This window comes from Centrocercus urophasianus, unplaced genomic scaffold (assembly GCF_019232065.1).
Source record: "Centrocercus urophasianus isolate 14NV4802_14NV808 unplaced genomic scaffold, USGS_Curo_1.0 seq_14, whole genome shotgun sequence".
Classification (NCBI taxonomy): domain Eukaryota; kingdom Metazoa; phylum Chordata; class Aves; order Galliformes; family Phasianidae; genus Centrocercus; species Centrocercus urophasianus.
Window position 1 is genome coordinate 18,956,698 of NW_024884586.1, and position 24,970 is coordinate 18,981,667.

The 24,970-nt window shown below is 37.7% G+C and overlaps 2 protein-coding genes across 4 annotated transcripts; one reads left to right on the forward strand and one right to left on the reverse strand.

Annotated features, from left to right (window-relative positions):
- The first annotated feature begins 172 nt into the window (after positions 1-172).
- SNAP23 (synaptosome associated protein 23) lies at positions 173-17,087 on the forward strand. 2 transcript variants are annotated; one of them, XM_042813344.1, is made up of 8 exons: positions 173-258; positions 5,154-5,259; positions 5,864-5,905; positions 7,638-7,686; positions 8,446-8,563; positions 11,831-11,983; positions 12,533-12,677; positions 14,667-17,087. In XM_042813344.1, the coding sequence occupies exons 2-8, from the start codon at positions 5,203-5,205 to the stop codon at positions 14,730-14,732; spliced, it is 630 nt and encodes a 209-aa protein (XP_042669278.1). In that variant the 5' UTR covers positions 173-258; positions 5,154-5,202; the 3' UTR covers positions 14,733-17,087. The 2 variants fall into 2 exon arrangements, with proteins under 2 accessions (XP_042669278.1, XP_042669279.1); XM_042813345.1 differs by lacking the exon at positions 173-258 and adding an exon at positions 545-790.
- LRRC57 (leucine rich repeat containing 57) lies at positions 15,464-24,970 on the reverse strand. 2 transcript variants are annotated; one of them, XM_042813343.1, is made up of 6 exons: positions 24,946-24,970; positions 24,537-24,709; positions 23,661-23,796; positions 22,277-22,545; positions 21,642-21,827; positions 15,464-21,398 (listed from the first exon to the last, which is right to left on the reverse strand). In XM_042813343.1, the coding sequence occupies exons 2-6, from the start codon at positions 24,618-24,620 to the stop codon at positions 21,357-21,359; spliced, it is 717 nt and encodes a 238-aa protein (XP_042669277.1). In that variant the 5' UTR covers positions 24,621-24,709; positions 24,946-24,970; the 3' UTR covers positions 15,464-21,356. The 2 variants fall into 2 exon arrangements, with proteins under 2 accessions (XP_042669277.1, XP_042669275.1); XM_042813341.1 differs by lacking the exon at positions 24,946-24,970 and adding an exon at positions 24,834-24,939.

Sequence of the window (24,970 nt, forward strand, 5' to 3'; positions counted from 1 at the left end):
CCAGCTAGCCGCCATGTTGGGTGTACCACGAAAGTGAGACCGCGTTCCACCGCACTGCTCTGTATGGTGGCCGCTTTCGCGGCGCCATGTTGGAAGTGGCGTCGCCGTTCGATGGGAAGCTCCACCTCCCGCTTCCGGAGCAGCCGTGACGCTTCGCGGGGGTGGGCGGGGACGACGGGCGGGACATGGACTCTTAAGGGGAGGCTGGAGGCGGCTGGGCTCGGCCTGAGGGCGGCGGCGTAGCGGCCTCCGGGAGCGGTAGGTTTGTGGTGGGGCAGGCCTGGGTTCTGTGGCTTTCTCTGCCTTGGGTTGGGCGCGGCCCAGAGGCTCCGGTTCCCATTTCTGCCCTTCGGCCGGGGGCTCCCGAGGCGCTGCGGTAGGAGGCCTTGTCGCAGCTCTCCCCGCTCGCAGCCCGCGGGTTCTGCGGGAGGCCCGGCGGGGTGTGGGAGGAGTCTCCGCCAATCCTGTGGGCAACTGGAGCAGCCCTGGCTCCGTGCCTTTGTCAGCCATGCGCCTCGCGCTGTGGGGGGCTGTGGTGCTCGCTCGCACTGTTTCTTACGGTCTTTTTTTTCCGAGTGGAGCACGCCTCCTGTCCAGCGACAGCAGTTGATCTGACAGCCTAGGCTGCTGAGGTGGGGGAACTTCGGAAACCACTTTGTGCAACTTCTCTGGCCGCTGACCTTCCCCTTTTTCACTCTGTGAAAGGACGGCACTGAACAGCTGGGTGGTGCTTTACTTCTCCTTTGTGACCAAACCTGGTGCTATGCTGCAAACGGCACTGCATCAGAAGGTATTTTTCAAGATAAGAGGTAATGGCCTCAAGTTGTGCTGGAGGATGTTCAGGCTGGATATTAGGAAAATCTCAGAAGGAGCAGCGGGGCATTGGTGCAGGGCTACCTGAAGATATGGTGGAGTTACTGAACCTGGAGGTCTTTAAAGAAGATAGATGGTAGATGTGGCACTGAGGGACATAGCTGAGTGGGCATTATGGGGATGGGCTGGTGGTTGGGCTGGGTGGGTGATCTTTTCCAACCTTAATGATCCAATGATTTTAGGGCAAAGGAGCAGCCTCCTGTGGTACCAACTGCTCTATTTGTTGTCTTGAACCATTATTACCACTGGTTATTGACAGACCAGTAATTAACACATCTGAGTGCCTGAGCTCCTCTGTCCTGTGTGTCTTTTGATTGCTAGTTGTATATTGCTGTGTGTGCCCCTAGAAGAAACAATGTGTGTTGCTGACTGTATGTGTCTCTAAGATTGGTTGTTAACTTGTGTTGGCCAATAATTAATTTGGAAGAGGTATCACGAGGCTTTTCCAAGGACAGACATGGATTGTTGAGAGGATGTGGAGCTTGACACAACACAGAGAGGAGGTGGTATTGCTAGCGCCTATTCTTCAGCTATCGCCTCTGTGCAGTGTGCTCAGGAAGCTGATAAGATAGAGCAGGAAGCCTGCAGAGTAGTGTCTTGTTCTTAGTCGTGGCCTCCTCCCTCAGTGTTACAGATGTTTTGTTCATTTATCTTGTAGCCATAATAGCACAGAGGAGTACATTCTGATGCTGATACCTTGTACCATGCTGTATTAGATGGGCTGAATTTCAGCTGCCTAACAAGCACAATAACTTCTTGTTTGTCTAAGGAAATGTTGGGGGGGGGAACCCCACAAATAATTTCTTCCACACTTGGCCAATTCAAATTTGGGGGGGGGAGAGGAGAGGGGGAGAAGCAAAACCAAATTAATCCAAAGTTGCCTATTCTGTAAACTGTCTAGTTTTTAATCTTTGCAAAAAGGCAAACAAAATCATAAATAATGGCCAGATTTTTCTAAAAATATTGCTTCATTCACTTTCTATTTTATGGGAAAGTCAGCTGCTGACTTAGTCAGTGAAGTACCTGAGAGCATCTGTGCTCAGCAGGTGCTGTACCAATTCACTGCTGGCTGAAATTACAACTCATGAGCTCCTAGCTTTCAGTCAGTTGTTGCAACAGCAGGATTATGTCATCTTGTTTTTCATGCCTTTGTGATGAGATTATTCATTAAAAGGCAGAGACTGCATTTTTCAGTCATATTTAATATTTGTCTTCATACTTGTATTAAACAGCAATTGAAAGTGACCTGGGAATTATAAGATGTTAAGGTTTTATTTGCTAGTATCCTTAATAGGGGTTTATGTTAAAAAGGGGAAGTAGATGATTTATTTTCTAATTTACCTGAAAAGAAGAGGTCATGAAATATGAGTATTTGGAAATCGAAGGAATAGGCTTTTTTATATCACAACTTGCTGGAAATTAGTAACATGGAAATACATGGAAGCATAAGTCTCAGTACAGGAAAGACATTGAGGTGCTAGAGCAGGTCCAAAGAAGGGCGACAATGCTTGTGAAGGGCTTTGAAAATATGCCCTACAAAGAAAGACTGAAGGAACTGGGGCTGTTCAATGTGGGGCAAAGGAGGCTGAGCGGAGACCTTATTGCTCTCTTCCAATATCAGAAAGGTGCTTACAGTGAGAGCAGGGCTGGTCTCTTCTCACTGGTGACAGAATGAGGGGAAATGGCCTTAAGTTGTGCCAGGGTAAGTTTGGGTTGGATATCAGGAAACACTTCTTTACAGAAGAGGTTAAGCACTGGAATAGGCTTCCCAAGGATGTGGTTGAGTCACCATCTATGGATGTGTTTAAAAACCATTTGCATGTGGTGTCCAGGGACACAATTTAGTGGAGGGTTGTTAGAGTTAGGATAGTGTAGTTAGGTCGTGATTGGACTCAATGATCTTTAAGGTCTTTTCCAACCTGAGTGATTCTGTACGTATGAAAGTTTTCATTTATTTCAAAATGTGTTATTTTGGAGGAATGGGAGAAATTATTAACTAACTGTATTGATGTTTTTAAAATGCAGTCTTATGCTGAATGCTGCTTTAAAACAGCTATCCAGTTTCCAGGTGCAGACTATAATTACATCTCAACAGGCATTTTTGTAGGCCTTCTAATCACCTGCAATTGGTTTAAATCCAGAGATCTGGAGGACAGGAAATTCTTATGGATTTTGAGTGCTTCAGAAAGCATGACATGAATATACTGCGACTTGTTTTAGAAGGAAGCACTTTTTTTTTTCCCATGGGGCCAATAAGCCTTACACTTTCTTTACAGCTGGTACTGAAGAAAAGCATGTTCGAGTAGTGTGTAAATGGTCTGCTATAGCTTTTGTTACTTTAGACATATTATTTATAAGCCTTGAAAAAGGCTTGTAATTTAAAAGACTGAGAAGACTATGAAATACCACATATGATGACTTCTGAAACTTGCTTACTTTTACACTCCAGAACTGGGAACTGAGTGTTGGTATGACTCAAGTTAGGTAAAGAAACTCCTAAAATGCTTCAGGTGCTTCATGGGTGTGAAAACTTACCAAATGAAGCCCTCTTAGCCAATGATGCTTTGAAGAGGTCTGACACCATGCAGATAGGAGCCCCAAAGTGCCTCTCCTGTCATTACTTCCCTTACAGAAAATATTTTGTTGAACGTTTTAAGCTGTTCTATAAAATCTCCTTTACCATCTCTTTCCTAGCCTTCTCCAACCTGAAGACTTTGTATAGGAGAGTGAATTTAAGGTTTTTCTGAGCTTCTGGAGCCACTGACTTTGAATACATAGCAAGTGGAGAAAGTCTGTGTTCCTTTCTCTTTCTCTTATCTCATTGTTCCTCTTGTCCAAAGGGTAGAAGTAACTTAATTCTAGTCCATCCTCAGCAACTTACATAAAAGCTAGAATATTATGGTCCAAATTATAATAGTAAGCTTATAGGATGTCCTAGAGCAATTAACATCAACTTGTGAACAGGTAATGTCTTATCTGAAGCTTGTCAGAACTGGAATTTCCAAGAACTTTCTTTCACACCTCATTTTCCAGAATAAAGCATAGCAGAGAAGAGAAAATGGATTCTTGTGATCTGTGTTTGTTGGCATGCTGCCTTTGTTTTGTTGATGAATTTTCATTTTTATGGAGTTAATTTTCATTTTATGGGATAGTTAAGCTGTTTGCTGTCTCCTAACTTTGTTTGTAGAAAAGCTTCAACGCCCATTACTTCAATAAAATTAGCTTTTCATTTCAAGCCTAGGTGTACACTGCTTGTGGTGGGTGCCAATGTTCCTATAGGAGTGGTGGGCTAAGAGGGGTGTTCCACTGGAATGCGTTAAACTGTAATCCTTGTAGGCTGATAACTGAGCAAATATTGCAGAGCACTTCTTAACAACAAGGTAAATATGGCTGACTACCTACTTTTAAAAAGAAATTCTACTTTGCTTTTAGGCAAATGGAGATAAAGATCCTTGTGAGACATGTCTTGTTTTTTCTTTGAAATTTCTCTCAGCCATAGTAATGAACTAAAATAGCAGAATGTTTTTCTTAAGTAAAATAATTAAGCGACTGTGCGGTGAAGACCTGAGTACTCCTTATTAATGTAAGTTGTGTTCAATTGGAATAGCTGATCTCTTCCAGTAAAAATCACCTCGCCTTACTGTGCAGGTTGTATGCTTGTCTGCGAAAAGCATAGCTGGTCAAATAAATATAATTACAGCTTTTGAGTCCTTTAATGAATCAGTTTTGGTTATTCAGTTTGAAACAGATTTTGTAATCAAGTTGTAAAGAGTATGCTTTATTAGCAGGGAGATGCATCTTTGCCATATCTCACATGGCAGTGGCTGAAAAGTGAAGGTGGGTAAGCTTGCTGTGAAGTCTAGAGAAACCAAATGTGAGAAATGAAAGTCTAGACAAAGCAAACTGATGAGAAATGACTGGAAAGTAACACAGGTAAAAGGTACAGCTACAAGACAGTCAAAACATTTGCCTCAAAGTGTAATGAGTGCTTTTGTTTGGCTTCTACCCACAGAGGTCAGTTACCGTAGCAAGTGTGAATTGAAAATGTGAACCACCACTGTAGACTGTTTTGCTTCACAACAGGCAGAATGCTTCAGGTGTCCAAATAGGAGCATCAGAAGAGAAGTACAGGCATATTAGCAGAACAATTCCTAGTGCCTTCTGAACATGTGTTGTGCTGTGAAAAATGCTGTTTGGACTTCAATTCTGTGATTCTGTGACTTGTACAGTATGAATACTTGAAGTAGTTCTAACGTTGAACTGGTATCTCTTATTTACAGTGTGAAGATTCTCTTTAATTTGATTACTTGCAAGTGATAGCTCCTCATCATGGCTGAACTATCACCTGAAGAAATTCAGCTGAAGGCCAACCAGGTCACTGATGAGGTAAGTATTTTAAGAAGCTGCATGGGGTTAGAGCAGTTACGTGGCAAGATTATGGTATCCTTTAAAGACAATCTAGAGTGATGGTTCTGCAATGATATAGCAGAATGTTTCCAATCACTCTCTTGGTAAGTACTGAAGCTGAGGCTATTCCTGAAAGTAACAATGAATTTTAAACTTCTCAATTGTAAGGCTACCCGCTTGACTGGGTACTCACTACCCAGTCCTGATTGCTGAGAAAATACAGGTTGAGTGCCTTTCCTAATCCTCTTGCTATTTCATGCATCTAATTCCTTTCTAATGAGTTTTATAAAAGGAGAAGTAAATGTATTTTTACTTAGACTTTCATTTGGGACAAGCAGAGTACTAGTGAATTCTGGAAAGGCAAGAGTTTACTAGTCACTGGGGAGAACTTTTAAAAAAAAAAAAAAAAAAGACCAAAAAACAACACAGATGTAGCCTACTAGGTTTTTATAGCTGAATATTGGAAGGGCTTGTGACCCTGCCAGTATGTAAACTAGTTGATTTACTGCAATGAACTGATAAGTAACTTTTTCTAGGACTGATATATGCTGTTAATACATTCATAACATTCTTTTCTTCCTAGTCTTTGGAAAGCACAAGGAGAATTCTTGGCTTGGCAATTGAGGTAAGGAAAAGCTTTTGAATTCCTTAGGGATGTATAAATTCGAATAAGCAGAAACATTCTATCTCTCACAGAGTGATCTTCATTGCTTTTTCTTTTTCCCAAACTTTTTTTTTTTTGAGACATTTGAGTTACAATGACTTCATATAACATGAAAGCCATTAGGCTTGAGTCGCAAAATGAATATTGTATTTTTGTCTGTTCTCCTTCTAAGCAAAATGGTCAAATCTCCAGATGTTTCAGATCAGTTGTAAACACTCATCTGTCACAGATGGCTTTGGCTGCTTCATTGCTTAGTTCTCAAAACAATTAATGTTTTTTTCCCTTCTATCCCTTAGTGCTTAGTAGGGTGTGGCAGGGTAGCAGAGAGCAGCGCTGCTTTTGCTTCTTCCTACACAAAAGTTTTCTGCTTATCCCTTCTTACCATCTGTTCCCTAGTTTTTTTTTTTTTTTTAAAGCAGTTAGGTATGATAAGGAAACTCTTAACACCCTTGTCCATTACCTGAAACAAATCTGTGTTTCGGGTCTATCTGGATGATACTGTCAGTGAGTTCCTCTATGCTTCTATGACTTGTGTATCCCATTGTATAAAAAAAAAAAAAAAAAAAAAAAAAAAAAAAAACAACAAAACCAACCTATAGAAAGCTTACTTTTTATTTTCAGAAATGCATAATGAAGAGCAGATCCCTGGAGAATCAATTCTGTTAGAGATAATAAAGCTTATGTTATGTTATGTTGAGACTTTTGCTAGTACTTGTGCATGCTGTGGGCAAATGGGAATGCAGAGACTGAGCGGTAAAGCTAATGACTACTTCTAGCCCAGAAGATGAGATGACTTCTTGTCTATGTGAGATTAGTTAAAAATTAATCCTACAAATGAGAACATTAGAGTTTAATCAGTACTGCTTTAGAACCTACACTCGCATCCAGATGGTAGCAGACTGCGTGGAACAAAGATGCTGCTGTTATCAATAGGATGCTTGATTTAGTATGGCCTAATGAATTCCTCTCAAACATGGATGTCAAAAACACACAATGCAACAAGATTGTATCTTCTGGTGTCACATTTTGGCAATTCTTAGAAGCTTAAATAATGCTTACCACAGTTATGAGCTGCAAGTTTACTGTAAAATGTGGGTGTAAACTTGTTTGCTAAACTGAAGACTTTTTTGAGCCAGTGAAGAGCTGTAGCTTCGTATGTCCCTCACTAAAAATTTGTTTTTGCCAAGTGATGGGCAAGTTTCTTCCTGATACCTTCTAAATTCCCGACAAGGGTTTTCCAGGGTTTGTCTTGTTGGTTTTTCAAAATTACTTACTTTCACTTGTGACTTCCAGGACTAAAAGTTTTTTTCAGTTCTACTGAAAGCTGTAGGGATAAAGAATGAACTAAATGCTGCTTATTAAAACAAGATATGGCTAGGTTTTGTTTTTCTTTTTTTTTTTTTTTTTCCAGCTTGACCTTGACATAGTTCAATCTTAAGTATTGTAATCAATTTTTATCTTGTTTTAATAATAGTAAAAAAAATCCTAAATGATATGGCATAACAGGTAAGAACGTTGTCAGCCTAACAAGATCAAATTTGAAGATTAGTGTAACTTTACTATAGAAGCTATTTCATAGCACTGCGTTTTATTACAAACTTGTCTGACTTGTCAAACTTATTTTGGAGATATTCTGATCTTGCACTGATGTATTGAAATGGCTTTGTATCACCAAATAACTTTCTTTGTGCAGTCCCATGATGTTGGCGTCAAGACTATTGCCATGCTGGATGAACAAGGAGGTGAGTTCTTCCCCCCAGTGCTAATGACCAGTTCTATAGCTGTAAGAAAAAAATAATCATTGAAGTGTTGTGGAAACTAAAGGCTTGTTCAAGACCTTTATGTGAAAGTAGATGGCAAGTGATAGGACAAAAAAATCATTTCAAGTTGTACCAGGACAAGTTTAGATTGGATAGTAGGAAGAATGCTTTTGTAGAGAGAGTGCTCAAGCACTGGAATGTGCTCACATGGGACGTGGTACAGTCCCCATCCCTGGAAGTGTTTAATAAGTGCATGGACATGACACTAAGGGATATGGTTTAGTGATGGGACTCAGGTTGGTGTGATGATCCAGAAAGTCTTTTCCAGTCTAGTTAACTGATTCAAAAAATGAATCCAGTCTATTAATTGGGTACTCTTACGTACTTGTAGCATTAAGATATAGTTAAGAAATCAAATTAGTTACAATGAAATGAGGCCTCTGTTACGGAAGCAATTTCTTTCCACTGTGATGTGACTGTAACTGTCTGCATTTCTTCTAAAAGCAGCAACCAAAGTGCTGTTCTGAGGATAAGGTAATAAACTTTTTAATACAGTAAAAATAAAAACCAATTTCCTTAATTTCTTTCTACAAAAGAAATGTCAGAAGGCAGGAAAGCAAATGAGATTTCAGCCTGATATAAAGATGGAACTGAAGCTTATAGATACCTGCTTGAAAGGAATGCATATACAACATGCCCATGAATGTTTGTATTTATTCTGGATAATTGTTTCTCTTTTAGAACAGCTAAATCGCATAGAAGAAGGCATGGACCAGATAAATAAGGATGTGAGAGAAGCTGAGAAGACGCTGACGGAGCTCAACAAATGCTGTGGACTCTGTGTCTGTCCTTGTAACAGGTTAGTTAAATTGGTTTGTGGGTCTGAAGTTCTAGAGTATTCCCAATAGCTACTGCTTTCAGAGGTGGTCTTTTATAAGAGCTAAAGAAAACAATTGCTTGTTTGTTCTGGTTTGTAGAGATGTACTATCATAATCCTATGAGTAAAGCTAAAGCATACTTCATCTAACCGTAGATTTTGCTCCTTTCACTGTAAATGTAGCTATTTTGTATCATTCTGTAAATTATACCCTAATCTGCATAAAGCTAGGTGATTCTGAAATGCACTTGGTAGAACATTGCAATACATATACAAATGTACTAAATACTTAGATAAAAGCTTAGAATGCTGGACAATTCAATGTTGGAATTAAATATCTTGGAAGAAGACTTACTCTCCTTTTTCGAATCACAATAGTGATTTTCTAGGTATTTAGAAAAATATATTAATGCTTTAGGAAAGAAAGTAGGATAACAGATCTTGAATTTAGAGATTAAAGCTTTTACTAGTGACTATGCAAATTCTTGCAGACTTGCTTCACAGTAATTCAGTGTCATCTCTGTGTTTGTTTGCTTTTAGCTCTTTAGTGTAACTGGGGAAAAAAAAAACTAAAAGAACCAATTTATTATTCTGCTGAGAGGTAGCATAAAACTAGGTAAAAATTCCTTGGAGTAGCGAGTCTACTTATTTCACCAAATAATACTTCAGAAATCTTTTTTAGGTTAGATACAGATATGGTCTTTGACACTGAAAAATCTTAGCTTTAGTATCTTGAAAAAGGAGGTAGTTCTGCCTTCTAGATAGATGTGCTTACTATTTTGTATTAAGTGTATCAAGCTGATGGACTTCAAAGACTGTATGTGTGAAAATGCTTGTTTTCTGTAGTTGGCAGTCTTATTTCACTGAAATTAATTAAGCTACTTACTGGCACTAAGTGAACTTTGAATTTGTGAATGGCTATGGTATTCCAAATACAAAAATGACAAGAAAAGAAATAGTGCTGGGTACCAAAATGAACAGAAAATTTTATGCAGAAAAACTTGTGAGATAAGCAAGTGGAGGGCAATGAAGAGGAAAATGAATGTCTTTACTGCTATATCAGATGCTTTATTAATGTCTGAGATACTTGCCAACTGGCTATCTCCAAAGCTTTTTTAAAATGTAAATCAGAGCATTTAATTCAATAGTTTAGGTTTTTCTATTTTTCACTAGGCTTAATCAGTTTGTTTATAAAGGCTTTGTGATAATGTGAGATACTGGCAGTACTCATATAATCTGTATACTAATCCGATTTACCTGTTCGCTGGTCTTTACTGTTCTTCTCTATTCTCTTCTAACACTGATGCTTGCTTTCTAAAAATGAAGACTAGGATGAGAAGCTGTATTCATTTAACTGGGAAAAGCGGATTTTAGGACAAGGTCAGTCTTATTAGTGCAGCATGTGCATTTAACCAGTTGTCTAAAGCAGTGCTTCTGTTGGATGTGTGCTTGCATGCGCATGGTATCTGCATGCAGGTCTCTTTGTAACTGTGATGTGTTGTAATACTGTGTGGACAGAAAATGACAGTTGCCACAGCTAATGCAACCCGTGATAATACTGACCTATTACTTGTACCCTTGCTGCTTTGACAAGCTGTGTAGATTGCCTTACCCTTACAGAAACAAAACTTGAGAAAAGTGAATGCATAGTAACTTTAAAAAAAAAAAAAGTTCTTTAAAATATCTACCAGTGAAAACAGTGAGAGGTTTTGTTCTCAATAACTGTACTTTATAACTATATAACTATAACTCAATAACTATACTTCATTTAAGCAATTTGTTTCTAGCTGCTTTTTATCTATTTCAGATGAGAAAGTACTTTTCAGGCTGCTTGTCTTTTCTCAATAAGGTCTTTGCTGTTACCTCTGACACTGAATACTGTGATAATTCAAAAGACTAGTGTAAAAATCTCACCTGCTGCTGCAACATTAGCGTGAATGAGGTTAAAGTATAATGCTCAAGCTATTTGCAGCAAACCTAAGGAGGTCTTGAAAGCTGTGTACGCAAATAATTGACTAGCTCAGGATTTCTACTAGGTGCAACATTTCTGTTATGAATTGAGAGCTGACTCCTTTACTTTCTCTTAACGTATTTATACTAGATTATATTTCATAGAATAATAGAATGGTCTGGGTTGAAAAGGACCATAATGATCATCTACTTTCAACCCTTCTGCTATGTGCAGGGATGCCAACCACTAGACTAGGCTGCCTAGAGCCACATCCAGCCTGGTCTTGAATGCCTCCAGGGATGAGGCATCCGAAGCTCCTAGAAGAATTTCCTATCTTGATTATATAAATGTAAAAGGAATGAGAAGGGAATATCTCTTCATTCTAGCAACTTTACACCTCTTCAAGTATGAAACATACGGGCTACTGATGTTGAAGGCACTACAAATATTGAATTACCTGTAATTATAAAGTTAGATGTAAAGAAAGATACAATACATTGGCTTTCACATGTTTCCAGTGAAGCAGAGAAGTGATAGTAGTGTCTGGATTATATAGCATAAACATGAAAATGACAGCACACAAGTTGAACATCAGAATATTCTTCTCAAAATACGTTCTTTAGAGTTCATGAGATGTTACCTCAATGTAAATCACTTTTCTGTTATATTTTCTTCCAGTCTTGCTTTTGTAGCTACATGATTCTTAAGATTGTTTCATGTTAGTGTTCTATGGTTGTTTTGTTTCCTCTTAAATTATGAAGTGAAAGTATAATGGTAAATTCTAGAATGAAGCAGCTGTATAAAAATGGTGCTATTTTGAAATGTTTCTCAGGTCTGTTTTTATTAACTTTAAAAAGAACTTCAATGTAGAAGTTGTTGGTCAAATCAGTTGAGACTAAGATTGATCTTGCGTAGTATAGCTTCTTGATCCCTTCTCTGAAAAGTATTTATGCCCAACTAAAGATTAATTTTTGTTCTAAATACAACTTCTTGGCAATATAAACTTTCCCGATACTGTTGTAAGCCTCCTCTATTCTGCTAAAGGATACTACTTAACTAAGGAAGGTATTGTGCCTATATTAATGTGAGACAAGATTACCAAACTGTCCATAGAGTAACTTGGTTATGCTTGTAGTATTCTGAGAAACTGTAAAAAGCTTTGTCTTGTTAGTACACATAAAATCTGTCTTTAGGGCCCAAGACAAGTGTTTCTGACAATTCTAGATTAATGGGGAGCCTCAATCAAAAAACCATTTTTTTTGATAGAGTAGTTCAGATTTCTGATTTTTATGGAGTAGGACAAAGAACTTCGAGTCTACCAAAGCATACAGAGCAACCTGGGGAGATGGAACAGAGAACTCAGCAGATCATGTGATATCCATGCAGCCAAGAAGCATGAATCAGCAGCAGACACAGAATTCTAGAGGACCAAGTGGTGGATATATTACAAGGTTTGTTTCCTCATATTTATCAATCCCAAATACAGAAATCATAAGGTTCTTTCAGACAGATTTTAGATGAAGTTGCTAAATAAAGTTTTTTACTGTTATTTGGAATAACTAATATTACTTTGAGAGGAGGTGGAGGTGGCAAGAATGAAATAATACAGTACTGAAAGCATACATCTTGCACTTCCTTACTCTACAGTGAGAACTGTAGGGCTCCAATGAAAGTTACAGAGAGTGATGTTTTGGTTGTTTTTTTTTTTTTAAAGTGAAATACTGTCATACAATTATAAGACAAACTAATGTCTTCTGATGTCTCAAATTTTCTCTAGTAGCTACTGTTTTAAACCAAGGAATTTCTTTGTAATAGTGAATAATCTAAAACTCTCCTTTTGATGGACTGTTTGCTTAGAATGTGTAGTTTTCAAATGTTAGAAACATACCTTGGCTTCAATAGCTAGCTGTTGGATGACTGAAATAACAAAAATACTGAAGTTTCGATAAAGAAAAGCATGTTCATTCTTCTTGGAAATTCTGTTTTTGTTGTTTGAAAAGGATAACAAATGATGCCAGAGAAGATGAAATGGATGAAAATCTTGCTCAAGTAGGAAACATTCTTGGAAATTTAAAAAATATGGCTTTGGATATGGGCAATGAAATTGATGCACAGAATAAGCAAATAGACCGGATAAATGTAAAGGTAAGTGTCAAAGGTGTTCTCTGCCTTCAGTCTATGTTGACAACTTCCTGTTACTAAGAAGTGATAAAGAATAGGCTCACTCTTATGTTCCAGCATTTGCAGTAAAATACACAATTAAGATCATACAGTCCTGTAGTTGTAGTGATATAAACAATGATCTTAGTGTTTTGTTATGCAGCTGAAAATTCAAATATTTTCAAATTCAAGAATCTTTAAAAATAAAAAAGTCTTAATATGGTACAGGTAACTTGTTTGTTCTGGAAATAATTAATTTGTACTTATCAAACATTCTGACACGTATTGGAAGTAAACTGAGGGCCTGTTGCTTCCAGGTAATCTTTCTGTGCGTGGGAGAGAATAGTGTGTTTCTTTTGTTACTGTTTGTTAAATAATAGCAAGACTCTTTTGGAATTCCTCTTAAAAACAAACAAAAATCCCACAAACCACGGTCCTTTTCTATTATCAGAAGGTAATTCTTTGTCTTAATTCAAAGTCTCTTGAGATATGTCTATTAGAAATATGTTCCTGTGCATCTACAAAAACCTATTTTACTCTTATCTGTGCATTAAGTTAGTCCCACACAGTAACATCTTTCTGCATCCCATCGTAACCTGGTGTTAAAGGTAAACTTCCCTAAATGGATAAATAGTATGTAAGTGTTTTTATAAGGGGCTTTCTTTCAGTGGGCAACTTGTGAGGAAGTTTAGCCATGTTTTAGGAATCCCCATCTTCTGAACTGAATAGAAGCTTTTTAATGGTCTCTCCAATAAAGGGTACAGAAGTTTAATGAATGGTGTGTATGAGACATTTTAAAAAGCAGAAGTAGGTACACATTGCTGTGTACTTATAAAATGAAGTGCAATTGCAGGTCAAAAGGTTTTTCTGAAAAACCCCATAGGATTAACGATATCAAATATCCAGAGCCACATAGGCTAGTGTGACATAAATGCTGCTGATACTATTTATGTCAGCATCTCGGTTTTGTCTTAACAGTGAAATTTTATGACTCAGGTCAGGTGTTCTTTATTAGCAGTGCCAGGAAGCACTGCGGATATTTCTACAGTAAGCGCTTCAAAGATCACAGCATTCAGGCTCCATTACATTTCCACAGATAGTACATACTCATCAATTACCTGTGAGATAATTAACATACACACCTATCTCAGGTAGTGATTTATGAGGTTTCCAGTCTTCTATTCCATGGTCTCATCTAGCATCCTTTTAGTACTATGACAGTCCAATTTACAGCCTTTTACTTCATCCAGTAGTCTTCCTCACTCACTCTCTAGATGAACTTCCTTCATGGATGCGTGCTTAGTAGAAGAATACCTATTATAAGTAATTTATAAGTACGAAAATTGTAACATTGGCTCACTTGGCCTTTTTTCTGGACATCTGTTCATCCTTGGATAGAGATAAGTTTGGCAAGCTGTCTTTTAATGACATATATTGGCGTGTTGGAAGATAATGAGGATAGAGGGGAGTATCTTGCATCCCAACCTACTCCCAGAGTGAGACAATTCCTTTTTGTGTGGAGGCCCTGGCTGCTTTGATGCTTGACAAGCCTACTCATATTGTTATTGTGTCTCTTTTGCTGAAGGTCTCTTATTAAAACAGAATAGTATTACAGCATGCTTTCTAGTGTATAGTGCTACTTATGTAACTATTCACATCTAAAAGCTATTACAGTTTTGCATGCAAGAACTAATCACGTGATACAACAGTTCAACAACTATATTTCTAAAAATATGCTATTAAAATGTATGGTGTAGCTACTTTTTCAAATCAGCTATTTCTAGAAACACGTTATGAAATACATTGTGGCCTCCTACCTTTTCAAATCAATATTTTATATAAAATCTAACTTATAAAAAAAATTGCTTCCTTTGTATTTACCATAATACTGCAACTCAGGAGTTTGTGTCAGTTTGAATTCTTAAACTGTTTTGTGTGTGGTTTGCAAATGACCTATACACTTGTCTTTTTCAGGCAGATACAAATAGAGATCGCATTGAGCAAGCCAACATCAGAGCGAAGAAACTCATTGACAATTAGAACCTATTGTAGTTGTTCAGTGACACTGTCTCTCCATCTTCAAGCCACCATATTCATGGATCTGTGAAACTTCTCTACTCTGAAATAAGAGGGGGCTGGGAAAAAATGAAATATACCTTTTCTATAGGGAATTTTTTTAATTCATGTAGACATGGTTTTTGACTCCAAGAAAGTAGTCAGCATAACTTTCTTCTACTCATTTGCCTTCACTTTCTTAAACTGCTCAGGGCTGGAAGTGTCATGGCTTTGAGTCTCTTTTCTTGCATCCAAAATACAATTCATTACTGAAGTTGAATAAGCAGGGTAATGTGAATTCACAGTTGTGGAAAGCTGGAGAGGGCACTTTGCACTGTTTGAAATACCTCATAACTTGAGTGTCTTCAATGAAATAGGGACTTGGTGAGTATTGTTCGACTTATATCTCTAAGCAGGCTAACCACAGTTTCACAGTTCAAACCACAACTGGTTTGAGGTTGGGCTTATGGACTACAGAATTCAATAGCCCACTAATTACTACTTCTGGGTTGAGGGCTTTAAAAACACTTCTTAAACACGGAAACTTTAATGTAAAGCTAACTAGAGGGGTATACAGATTTCCATTTCTTTACTGTAAATTGACATTTGGAAGTTATGACTAGGAAACGATGTTCCGTTTTTCTAGTAATGTTTGTGGTATGTGTTGATATATCTGGTCTAAAACCTATGTGCATGTGAGTAGATCACAAAACAAAAAAAGTCCCCGAAGCATTTATTTGATAGAAAACTGTGTCCACAGTCTGAAAGTTAGCTTTGAAGTGTTTAATGCATGTTAACTGGAAGGATCTGAATAGAAACAGAATAGAAAAGCATGCAGCTTTCTCATATCCCATATTGTATTCTGTTTTGGCTAGTTGTTGCTGAAGTTCAGTTCAGGCCTTTCTCCATTGAAATAGAATGACTGAGATTGAGTATGGTTTGTCCTCAGCAGTGACTTTAGGGGAGCTTTTTAAAATTACCAAAAGCAAAGATCATCTTGTTATGATACTACTTTGTCACGGGTCTGGAAGAAGCAGTACATGTATGTAGGATCTGTTTGCTAGTTCCAAATAAACTATTCTGAATAGATTCTTGACTAGCTTATTATTTCAGGCCTTGGGACTGGCAGCTGGAAATACTTGATCTCAGTTGCTTAAAACTAAAAAGTTCCTATTCTGCTGCAGAATAGAAGACCAGTTGAGTGGAGGTACAGCTGTCATCTCTGTAGTCAAACCAAAATGCTTTTCCGCTTCCAGTATACCCAGATTTATTCCCAGGGCTTTTGACAGTCCACAGGTATCTTGTAACCATTAATAGTAAATCCTCGGGCTAAAGAGATTACAGTAACCGCTGAAATGGAGATGTAATGAATGTATGTAACATTTCTGGTTTCCAGTAGAAATACAATTTGTGTATAGTATATTAACTAGTATATTCTTAGTTTGCTCCCAGTACAACCTGATATTAAACAAAAATCAAAGAAAACAACTAACCAAAGGATGGAGCTGCTGCATGTGGTAAATTGGCCAGTGATAGAAGTTCTTATGTAAGACACCAATTTTATGGGGTCTGGTTACTTAAATGCTAGATATTGGCTTCTGACGGTTTTTGGAAAGATAATGAATTATAAAAGCTCCTATTGTTAATGCTTAAAAACACAAGTAGCAAAAAAGTACTTATTATAATTTTACTATATGATATTCTTATAACCTTTTGTGTGGGAAAGCACCAGGGATTAGAATTTGTGACATTTTTGGGGTGGTTATCTTGTTTTCCTTCCTACAAACTTCAGGTTAACTGAAGGAATATTTGCTGCTGATCACAAAAGCAAAGCATGCATTACCTGTGATCATCTCCTGGAACAGAAAACTAAAGCATTTGCCTTATTGTACTTAAAACAGTGCAAGGCTGCTCTGTAGCATCTTGAAATGTGTTTTTTCCTTGCGACAAGTCTATGTTCTTGATCTTCCCTAAGCATTAAGCACAAATTGGATGAGAGACTGTTGTGATTGGTACACAGAATCTTAATACTGCAATGAATATCACACAAGGAAATAACGCTAAGCTTGAGTATTATGTAAGTATCAATATTTTCTGATGCAGCAAGAGCCAAACCTGTCAGGGAGCTGGTGCTTTAATGTAAATGAACAATGCAGTCTGCTTCTTGAATCATCTTACTGTTGTCTGTAGAATAGATGCTTACTTTCCAAGTTTGTGGGATGTAATCAAAACTTGTACTTCTTTATATTTCTGAATACTATTGAGAATGAAGGTTTACAGTTTCTGCTTTTGATTGTTAAACTGCATATTGTGCACAAAATACATACTTTTATAACTGAATGTGTTTTAGAACTATTTTGTCTTATTTAGAAATGTCTTTGTTTAGTTTCCTGTCCTTGAAAAACTTGGCAGAACTAGTTGCTGCTGTTATGCAAATAGGAAGTTTCCCTTCTATTTTTATTTCATAGAAACCCTGATGCTAACACAGGAAGGGAGGTGGCTGGAAAGAGAGGAAAAGACAGATCTGTTTGTTTTGTTTTGGTGGTTTTTTTTTTTTTAACAATTCAGTTTCCATTCTGGCATAACTGACAGTATCACCTAATGTCAATCTATCAGATGTGTCCATCTTTTTTGAAGGACTGATAAGAAATGAGACTACTCTTCAAGATGATGAATACTAGTAACAGATATCAAGCAAGGATCCAGTAGATGAAATACAGAGATCTAACTTTTTGGCAATGCACTTGAAAAGCTATTTAAAATAGTATTTTCTCTGATATTGTAACATCAGATTGGCAGAATGCACTTAAGGATAGAGGGATTACAGATTTGAAACAGTTCTGAGCTTCAAGAACAGTGGTATCCGGAAATGGCTTGGAAGAATCATTTTTCATATAAAGTTGGGCTGCCTAGCATATTTTTACTAAGAGCTAGGTTAAAAATAAATTTTTAAGAATTGGACAAATGGAGTATATAATTATTCTGAATGTGTTGTAGATGTCCTTTAGGCATATTTATACAGTAATTCATGGTATACTATGAAATTTGAGCTAGCCTACGTCTTGGTGAAAAGTGAGTAAGGTTTTTGACAGGTAGCTATATATGAGCTGCAGTACATATTGCTTGTGCAGTAGCTTGCTAAACTCCCTCCTCTGTAAAGGCTTTGCTGTGGAAAAAATGTGCTTATTTGCCTTTGCACTTGAAGTAACAGTACTTTATCTAAATACTAACTGAATAAACAGATGAAAACTGCATATTCATGCAGCTAAAAAAAAAAAATTGGAGAGCAAATGAAATCAGTATGAAATAAAATACCCTAGTTTACAATCAGTTCATTTAACTTTTTCTAACTCAGTAATTTCCAAAGTAAAATGATGTATTTTTGTGCATGAAAATAAAATCCTTTTGCATAAGGGGTGAGGAGAAGGGAAAACAGAAATTGCTGATGTAAAACTATTGGTAGATTAAGTGTAGTGATGAAGCTTCACTGAACTGGATGCTATTCTGTACTTGAACACGTTCATTACTGTGACCTAGAACATGAAATTTTTTTCTTGAAACAAATCCCCTTCTATTTTGATACAGATTTGTATAGTTCAAGACTAACTTGGCAGCATTTAGTATTTTTCATGGTGTCTTCCCTTTGCTTGATGAAACTTCTGGTAGGTGCTGTAACTCCAAGGTAGCAGAAGAGCCATGAGTAACTGAAAGGTTTCTAAATGTACTGGCAATCACATAGACAACAGAAATACTGACGTAGTATCTCAAATATTTCAAAACCACTGAGATTTTTTTTTTATGGCAGTGCCAACTGTCACTTTTTCAAGTATTCTGCTGCTCTTGTTTCCTAATACCTATTGCTTTCTGTTCCTGCATACAAATCTTTGACAAATCTCAGACAAAGAATGCTGATAAACAACTTAAGCTTAAGAGGAACAGCATGCCTGAGAACAAGTATTTTCAGTTTAAAAAAAAAAAAGCACCCACAGATCCACGGCATAGTATTGCAAAGTGCATGATATTAATGATAAATTATCCTGTTGTACTGTTAGGTCAGTTGCTCCTGTCCCATGCATTGGCAAATCTGCTAAAATGAAGGGGGGTTTGGTCTGTGGGTGTCTCAAGCACTGCAAGTCTGTAGGAAGAAAGCTTCTGCTTCAAATTGGATTTCAGGTATCAACTGAAAGGAGCTGAACTTGAAACAAGTTTGAGGCTTAACCTATTCACTGCTAAATTTCTGCAAGTTGTCATCTGTGGAGTTTATTAATATAGAGGAACAAGTTTCTGATTATCTGGCCTTGCAATTATTTTGACATGCAAAACAAAGCAGTATAGTAAGCGCTGTCTTCCTGTCAGCTACTTCTTGTTTAAGATAGCACCTGGAATGGGGAAGTCCTGAAGTGTAGACCGGTTCCTGCTGTCGCCAGCCTGGTTATAATGGCAGCAATACTAACAGAAGATGTCTGTCAGACAAGGAACTACTAGCCCAAGAATCTGTACCATCCTTGATCTCTCTAGGTACCTGAGAGCCCCAGATAGGGATGGGGTAGCTCTGATAACTATAAAAACAAACTGTAAGAACAGGTAAAAAGTGGAAATTAATCAGAGAATGGTATTGTTTTTGCTTGTTCATTAAAGGGGAGAAGCTTTAGGAAAGCAAGAAACTAAAAACAAATGTTGCAGTTACAGGTAGGAGAACAAAAGCTAGCAGTGGCAGGTAGTTGTGTCCTTACCAACCAAAAATATCTTGCTGTCTACTCAGAATGGAACTTCTTTCTTATTACTCCCCTGAGAGAACATCTCTATTCGAGATCTAAGGGATAGACAAGACCTTGGAGTCACCTAGCTGACTCTGCCCTCTACAATGCAAATCATCTCTGAAGTGAAACTTTGTCCTTCATCAACTACCCTCAGTCCTGAGAGCAATTTGGCAAGTATTACAGCAGGCTGGTAATGCTTGAAATAACATGTGTGCTTTATTAATTACTTGCTTTAGTGGTGGTAAATAGTAGTAGTCAGTAATTAAAAGCTAAGAAATAAAACACCTGTTCTTGCATATAGAATTCTCTAAGTCTACCACTGCAATCTTTATGCACTCATAGTCTGGGGAACTTGCAGGTCATGACACCTGTTTAATGATGGATCATACCCATCCTTTAAATCATTAATTGACGTTCCCCAAAATACTGTAAAAAGTATTACAGTGTAAGAATGAAACAAGACTTCTACGGGACCAGGGAACTCAATATTCCTAAGCATCTTATAAAATAAATGATAACTACAATTAAAATTAGTATATTGAGGAAAAACACTGGCATAGAGGTCACTTCATTTTCCTTAGTTGCAGATGGCATAACACATTGACTACATATAATTTTCACACCTGCACCTTCAAGGAGTTGAATGTCTAAATGCCTTTCTTACCACAAGTATGAAAGGTTATGCATAAAACAATAATTACTATATGCAGTGAGACTGGAAGACCATCTGATTAGGAAGAGGTGCATCCATCTTCGTTTGCTAAGAAATGCACCTAGTACAGTTCCTACTTTGCTATTTTGTGCATGTTAACTTAATTGCTACCTAAGTGTTGACTTACTTGACTTCTCTGCTTTTTCAAAGGGTTGAAGTACAGCTCTTAACAGTAACTGATGAAACAGTGTATCTGAAGTGGTGGTTTGTAGGACAGCTTAATACTACTGGTAAAAGTGACAACAGCAGCAGGTACACCAAATAAAGCTTGAAATGAGTTTTTGAAAACATTTTACTAAAATAAACAAGTACACTTCCTTCTTTAGAATAAGTTAAATAATTGCATACATCTTCAATTCTGTCTAGGTGCTTTTGGTACTAAGGCAGCAGCAGTAGGGAGACAGCTAAGACTTTCACTAAGAGTCAGTGCAAGGATATTTTCCAGCAGTATACATTTTTACTGAATACACTGAAGGTGAACTTCATTTTTATTTGACATAGCTCAAGCAGTAGAGGACTGTAGTGCAATTCTTGCTTATGGGAAAAGAAAGTCTATACAGAGAAGTATGAATGAAGAATGTTCAAGTCATTTGTTTACTAGAGCCAGTTAATAAAAATTAGCTATAACTATCTGTGCTTCATAGAAAAATTTGTATAAGTTAAGAACTAAAACATCTGTGGAAGTTCTCTGTAGAAGAGTTTACTGTAGAAGAGCTTACTGCAAAATATACAATGTTTTGAATCTGCTTTGAAAGCAAAACTTCCATGTACTATCATGGAAAGTGATTCTAGGAGAAATAATTCTCTTAGAAATCAATCAGTAGCTTCCTGACAAAGGGAAACTGGCAAATTTGGAATACCCTTTCCCCTTCTCTACGGAAGAACGAGCCCTGACAACAGAGAATGTGTACTGTGTTAAAAAGTTATAGTGGCTCAAAAAGAAAACTGGCCCCTAGGCAGGTTCATCAGTACAGTACCTGTGCTTTCTAGTTCCAGTTTATTTAATGTGGTCTTACCGACTGTATGCAACTAATAGAGAGGATACTCTAATCTCCTTTATCAGTCTTGGTTTATGTCAGTGAAGCAGGTGGCTCAGTCACTAACTTCTTACCAGGGATACACACAACCAGAACAAAATCACGCAAACTTCTTCTTTGTAGCTGTAAACCGTTCCATGTACTACAAAGAAAAACAAAAAAGACATTTAAACAACACTTTAATAAATCTAACCTTTTTCTATCATCTGTTGTAATGGATTGATACTCTAAACTAAGAAACCTTACAAATGCTGAAGTCTAACTGAAGGGTTTTAAGGGTGAACTGATATTAAAGTTAATGATGCTTCCAGTTGTTCTGCAGTCATATCTAAAGAATTCACCAGAAGCTTCTTAAAAAAAAGAAAAAAAAAGTCTATATACAAACCTTGTCATAACCCTCCAGTTCTCTGAGTTTCTTGATTTCAAAGAGGTTGCCTTCAACTGCAAGCAGTGAGATCTGGGAATCACTGAGGATACTCTGAGGAAGCATGCTAAGTTCTAGACAATTTTCTTCTAAACGCAAGACTTTGAGACGTGGACAGTGTGAGATCTGCACTGAGATCTGGGAAATCTGGTAGGAATTTTAAAAAATGGGATTAGAATGTTAGCTATCCATGATTACTTCAAGTGGTCTGTGCTTCAGACTGATATGGAACAAATATCATTTTGCAAAAATAGATTACATTAACAATGACTAATTAGCAGTACATAAGCCATAATAATGTTTAAAGAAAGCCAAGAAACTTATATTCTTCTATAACTGTAAGCAGATTCCTACTCAGTATCTGTCCAAATATTTTCTATATAATTAAATTCAGGATATGTTAGCTGTTAAAATCAGTCAGTTGAATGTATTAGTACATAAATTGTAGTTATGATGCCTCATTTCTTCTGTGTAGAAGAGATGCATCTTCTAGCTCTAAAGTTTTGATTGTGTCAGCCTATGGTCTATGGACAAACTATGTCTAATGTAAACAACTGAGTCCCACATCCACATGCCTATAACATCTGTTACCAGACCTGATTCTGATTCAAATTGAGTTCAATGGCCTGCAGTTCTCCCACACTGTCAGGTACATTCTGGATCTGGTTTTTGGAAAGATCCACCACATCCAAGTGGCGAAGACCACAAAGTTGTGTAGGCACAGTCCGAAGCTGGTTCCCAGAAAGATTCAAAGTTTTGAGAGCTGAAAGTTGTCCAAATGCAGCTGGTAGCTGCCTCAAGTGATTGCCATTCAAATGCAGTGTTTCCAGTTTTTTCAGTCTACACAGCTCCTCAGGTAGAGCAGCTAGAAATAAATCACACAACAAAGAGATGACCTACAAAATGAACAGTAAACTTCTGTAACCATTTATGTCAAATTTCTGCATGAAGAACAGTGGTTTATTACAGTAATTTCCCACAGGATTCTTCCATGTTTTCCAATGAAAGCACCGATCCCTGCATAGAAACTTAAACTCACTAACAAGATGTGCTTTCTAAACATCTTCTAAAAATATATTAAAAATAATCTCCAGACAAGACAGACCTTCAACCCATAAGCTGAAAATGCTGCTTTGAGGATTGAATGCTATAAATTATACTCTCTACCAGCCCATTTGCTAACGTATTCTATGGCATTTCATCTACCACACAGTTCATAGCCTCAGGTCTGCTGCAGCCATTTAAAGGTATCGCTCCACTCACTCAGTAGTAAATTCTCAAATAAGCTGTACTGTATCAGACCAGCAGAGAAGCCTCAACAGGTAAGCACTGCTACAGTTCATCCTCACTCTATCTATATGTGTCTAACCTGTAACACTCCTGAGTTGCACTACAGCAACAAAGAGGTTTGTAAATTACATTTGTTTTTCAAAAAAGGCAGTTAATACACAATGAATATGCAAAAAATAGAAAAAAAAAAAGGCTTCTTCACTTCAGCCTAATTTTTCCATAAAGGGGCAAAAATTTTGTTTATCATCCAGAAAACTGCAACTCTCATAGCATAAACATAACCTGAATTTTATTGACCTTCCACTCATGTTTGTCCAAAAGAAGCAGCAACAACTAATCAGTGGCCCACAACATTCTCTACAGGTAATCTTCAGCGCCTGTTTTCTAAGCAAATAAAGCTAAACCACCTGACACTGTTAAACTTTCAGATCAGACAAGTCACAGCACAGAAACTATACAGTTTTTGTACTTACATGTTATTGTAAAACTGATAATACAACTAAGTTGGCAACTAGTACTGCAGAATTTATGGTTTGATTTTTTCCTGTACATGAATCCCAAAGATTTCAGTTTACATGACTAAGCTTCCCATTTATATCCTGTGAGAGTTAAACCATTACATTTAGTTTCTGATCAGAGAAGTCAGGTACTACTTTAAAAATCTGTGGAGATATTAATTAGCAGGCATACTCAGTTTGTTGTTGTTTAGAACAAGGCTCTTCAAAAGGGAAAATTTTCCAATGAGTGGTGGCAAGAGCTCTATTTTGTTGTTCGACAAATCTATTGTCCTTAAGTTGCTTGTTAGCTTCTGCAGGTCTTCAGGAAACTAGGGTGAAGAAAAAAGATACACTGTCTAAACAGTTGATACAGCTTCACATGTTCAAGTGATAAGCTTTAAAACTTTAAGTGAAAAACATATATTGCTATTACATACTGTAATATGTATCACAATATCCAGACATCGTTGTGTAGAAAGTAGTTGACAAATTTCTTTACTGCATATATTTTCAGCTTTGAATTTTGGCTATCCTGTGAATTTTTGGCAGATTTATAGTCCAAAGATATTCTTTGTTTTTCTGCCATTAAGTCAAAGTCAAGATGATTTCTGCATACTTGAAATCCAAGATGCTTGCAGCAATGTGAACATCCTGTACAGGCTACAGTTAAATGCAGCACAAATATCTAAGCATGAAAAATTGTGGAGGATCTTTCTAGATAGCAATATCGTTGTAAAATTACATTTTTTCCTGAAGTTCCAAGCCTTTTTCTTATTTATTTTTTTTAACAGCACAATGCTGTATCCACTACTTCTTTGGGGTACGTTCACTTTTAAGCATAAGATCAGTAGCCTGCAAGTGTCCTGACAGGCAAATCTTCAATCAGAAGACGGTGCAAGCAAAAATCTGCTCTGCCGAGAAGAAAAAAACATTCTTCTGATAACATTATCCATCCCTACTTATAAGAAATACACTATGTGGTGCATTATGACCACACCTAAGTGGGAACTGCTCTTCAGCAGTGTCAGTCCCACCGACAAACGGCCACATGTCCTTATAGGTACGTTACCTCTGTGAGTCCCTTTCCCGTCAGCTGGAACACACCGGTCTTCTGTGCTGTTTCCAGGTGGGCTTTCAATGCACTGTTTCCCATCCTAACGCTTCTTCTTCGAGTGTACGGAGTCCGAGCGGTGCTTTCAGACAGATTCTCCTATTCTCCGATGGAGGAGCACGACCCAAATTCTGCATCACAAAGCAAAATTGTTCTGACACCCACTTCCCGCAGCTCACAGCCCGCACCGAGCCGCAGGCCGCAGCTCCGCCAGGAGCCAAAAGCGACGCGGGGAGCCCCGCCGCAGCTCCGTACCGATCCCGACGCAGTCAGGCGGCCGCCGCACCCGCGGGGGTCGCTCACATCTAAGCCGCCTCAAGCCGCGCTTCCCCCTCCCTTCGAAACCTGGAGTGCCAGAAACCCTCACCGGCTCCTCCGGAAGCGGAACCTTG

Excerpts from the sequence above, each read along its gene's own strand:
- SNAP23 (XM_042813344.1), top strand. The coding sequence starts at position 5,203 with ATGGCTGAACTATCACCTGAAGAAATTCAGCTGAAGGCCAACCAGGTC. Across the intron at positions 5,906-7,637 it reads TTCTTGGCTTGGCAATTGAG|TCCCATGATGTTGGCGTCAA; the intron begins GTAAGGAAAAGC and ends TTCTTTGTGCAG. Across the intron at positions 12,678-14,666 it reads TAGACCGGATAAATGTAAAG|GCAGATACAAATAGAGATCG; the intron begins GTAAGTGTCAAA and ends TGTCTTTTTCAG.
- LRRC57 (XM_042813343.1), bottom strand. The coding sequence starts at position 24,620 with ATGGGAAACAGTGCATTGAAAGCCCACCTGGAAACAGCACAGAAGACC. Across the intron at positions 23,797-24,536 it reads CGGGAAAGGGACTCACAGAG|TTTCCTGAAGACCTGCAGAA; the intron begins GTAACGTACCTA and ends TCTTCACCCTAG. Across the intron at positions 22,546-23,660 it reads TCTAAACAACAACAAACTGA|CTGCTCTACCTGAGGAGCTG; the intron begins GTATGCCTGCTA and ends ATTTATTTCTAG.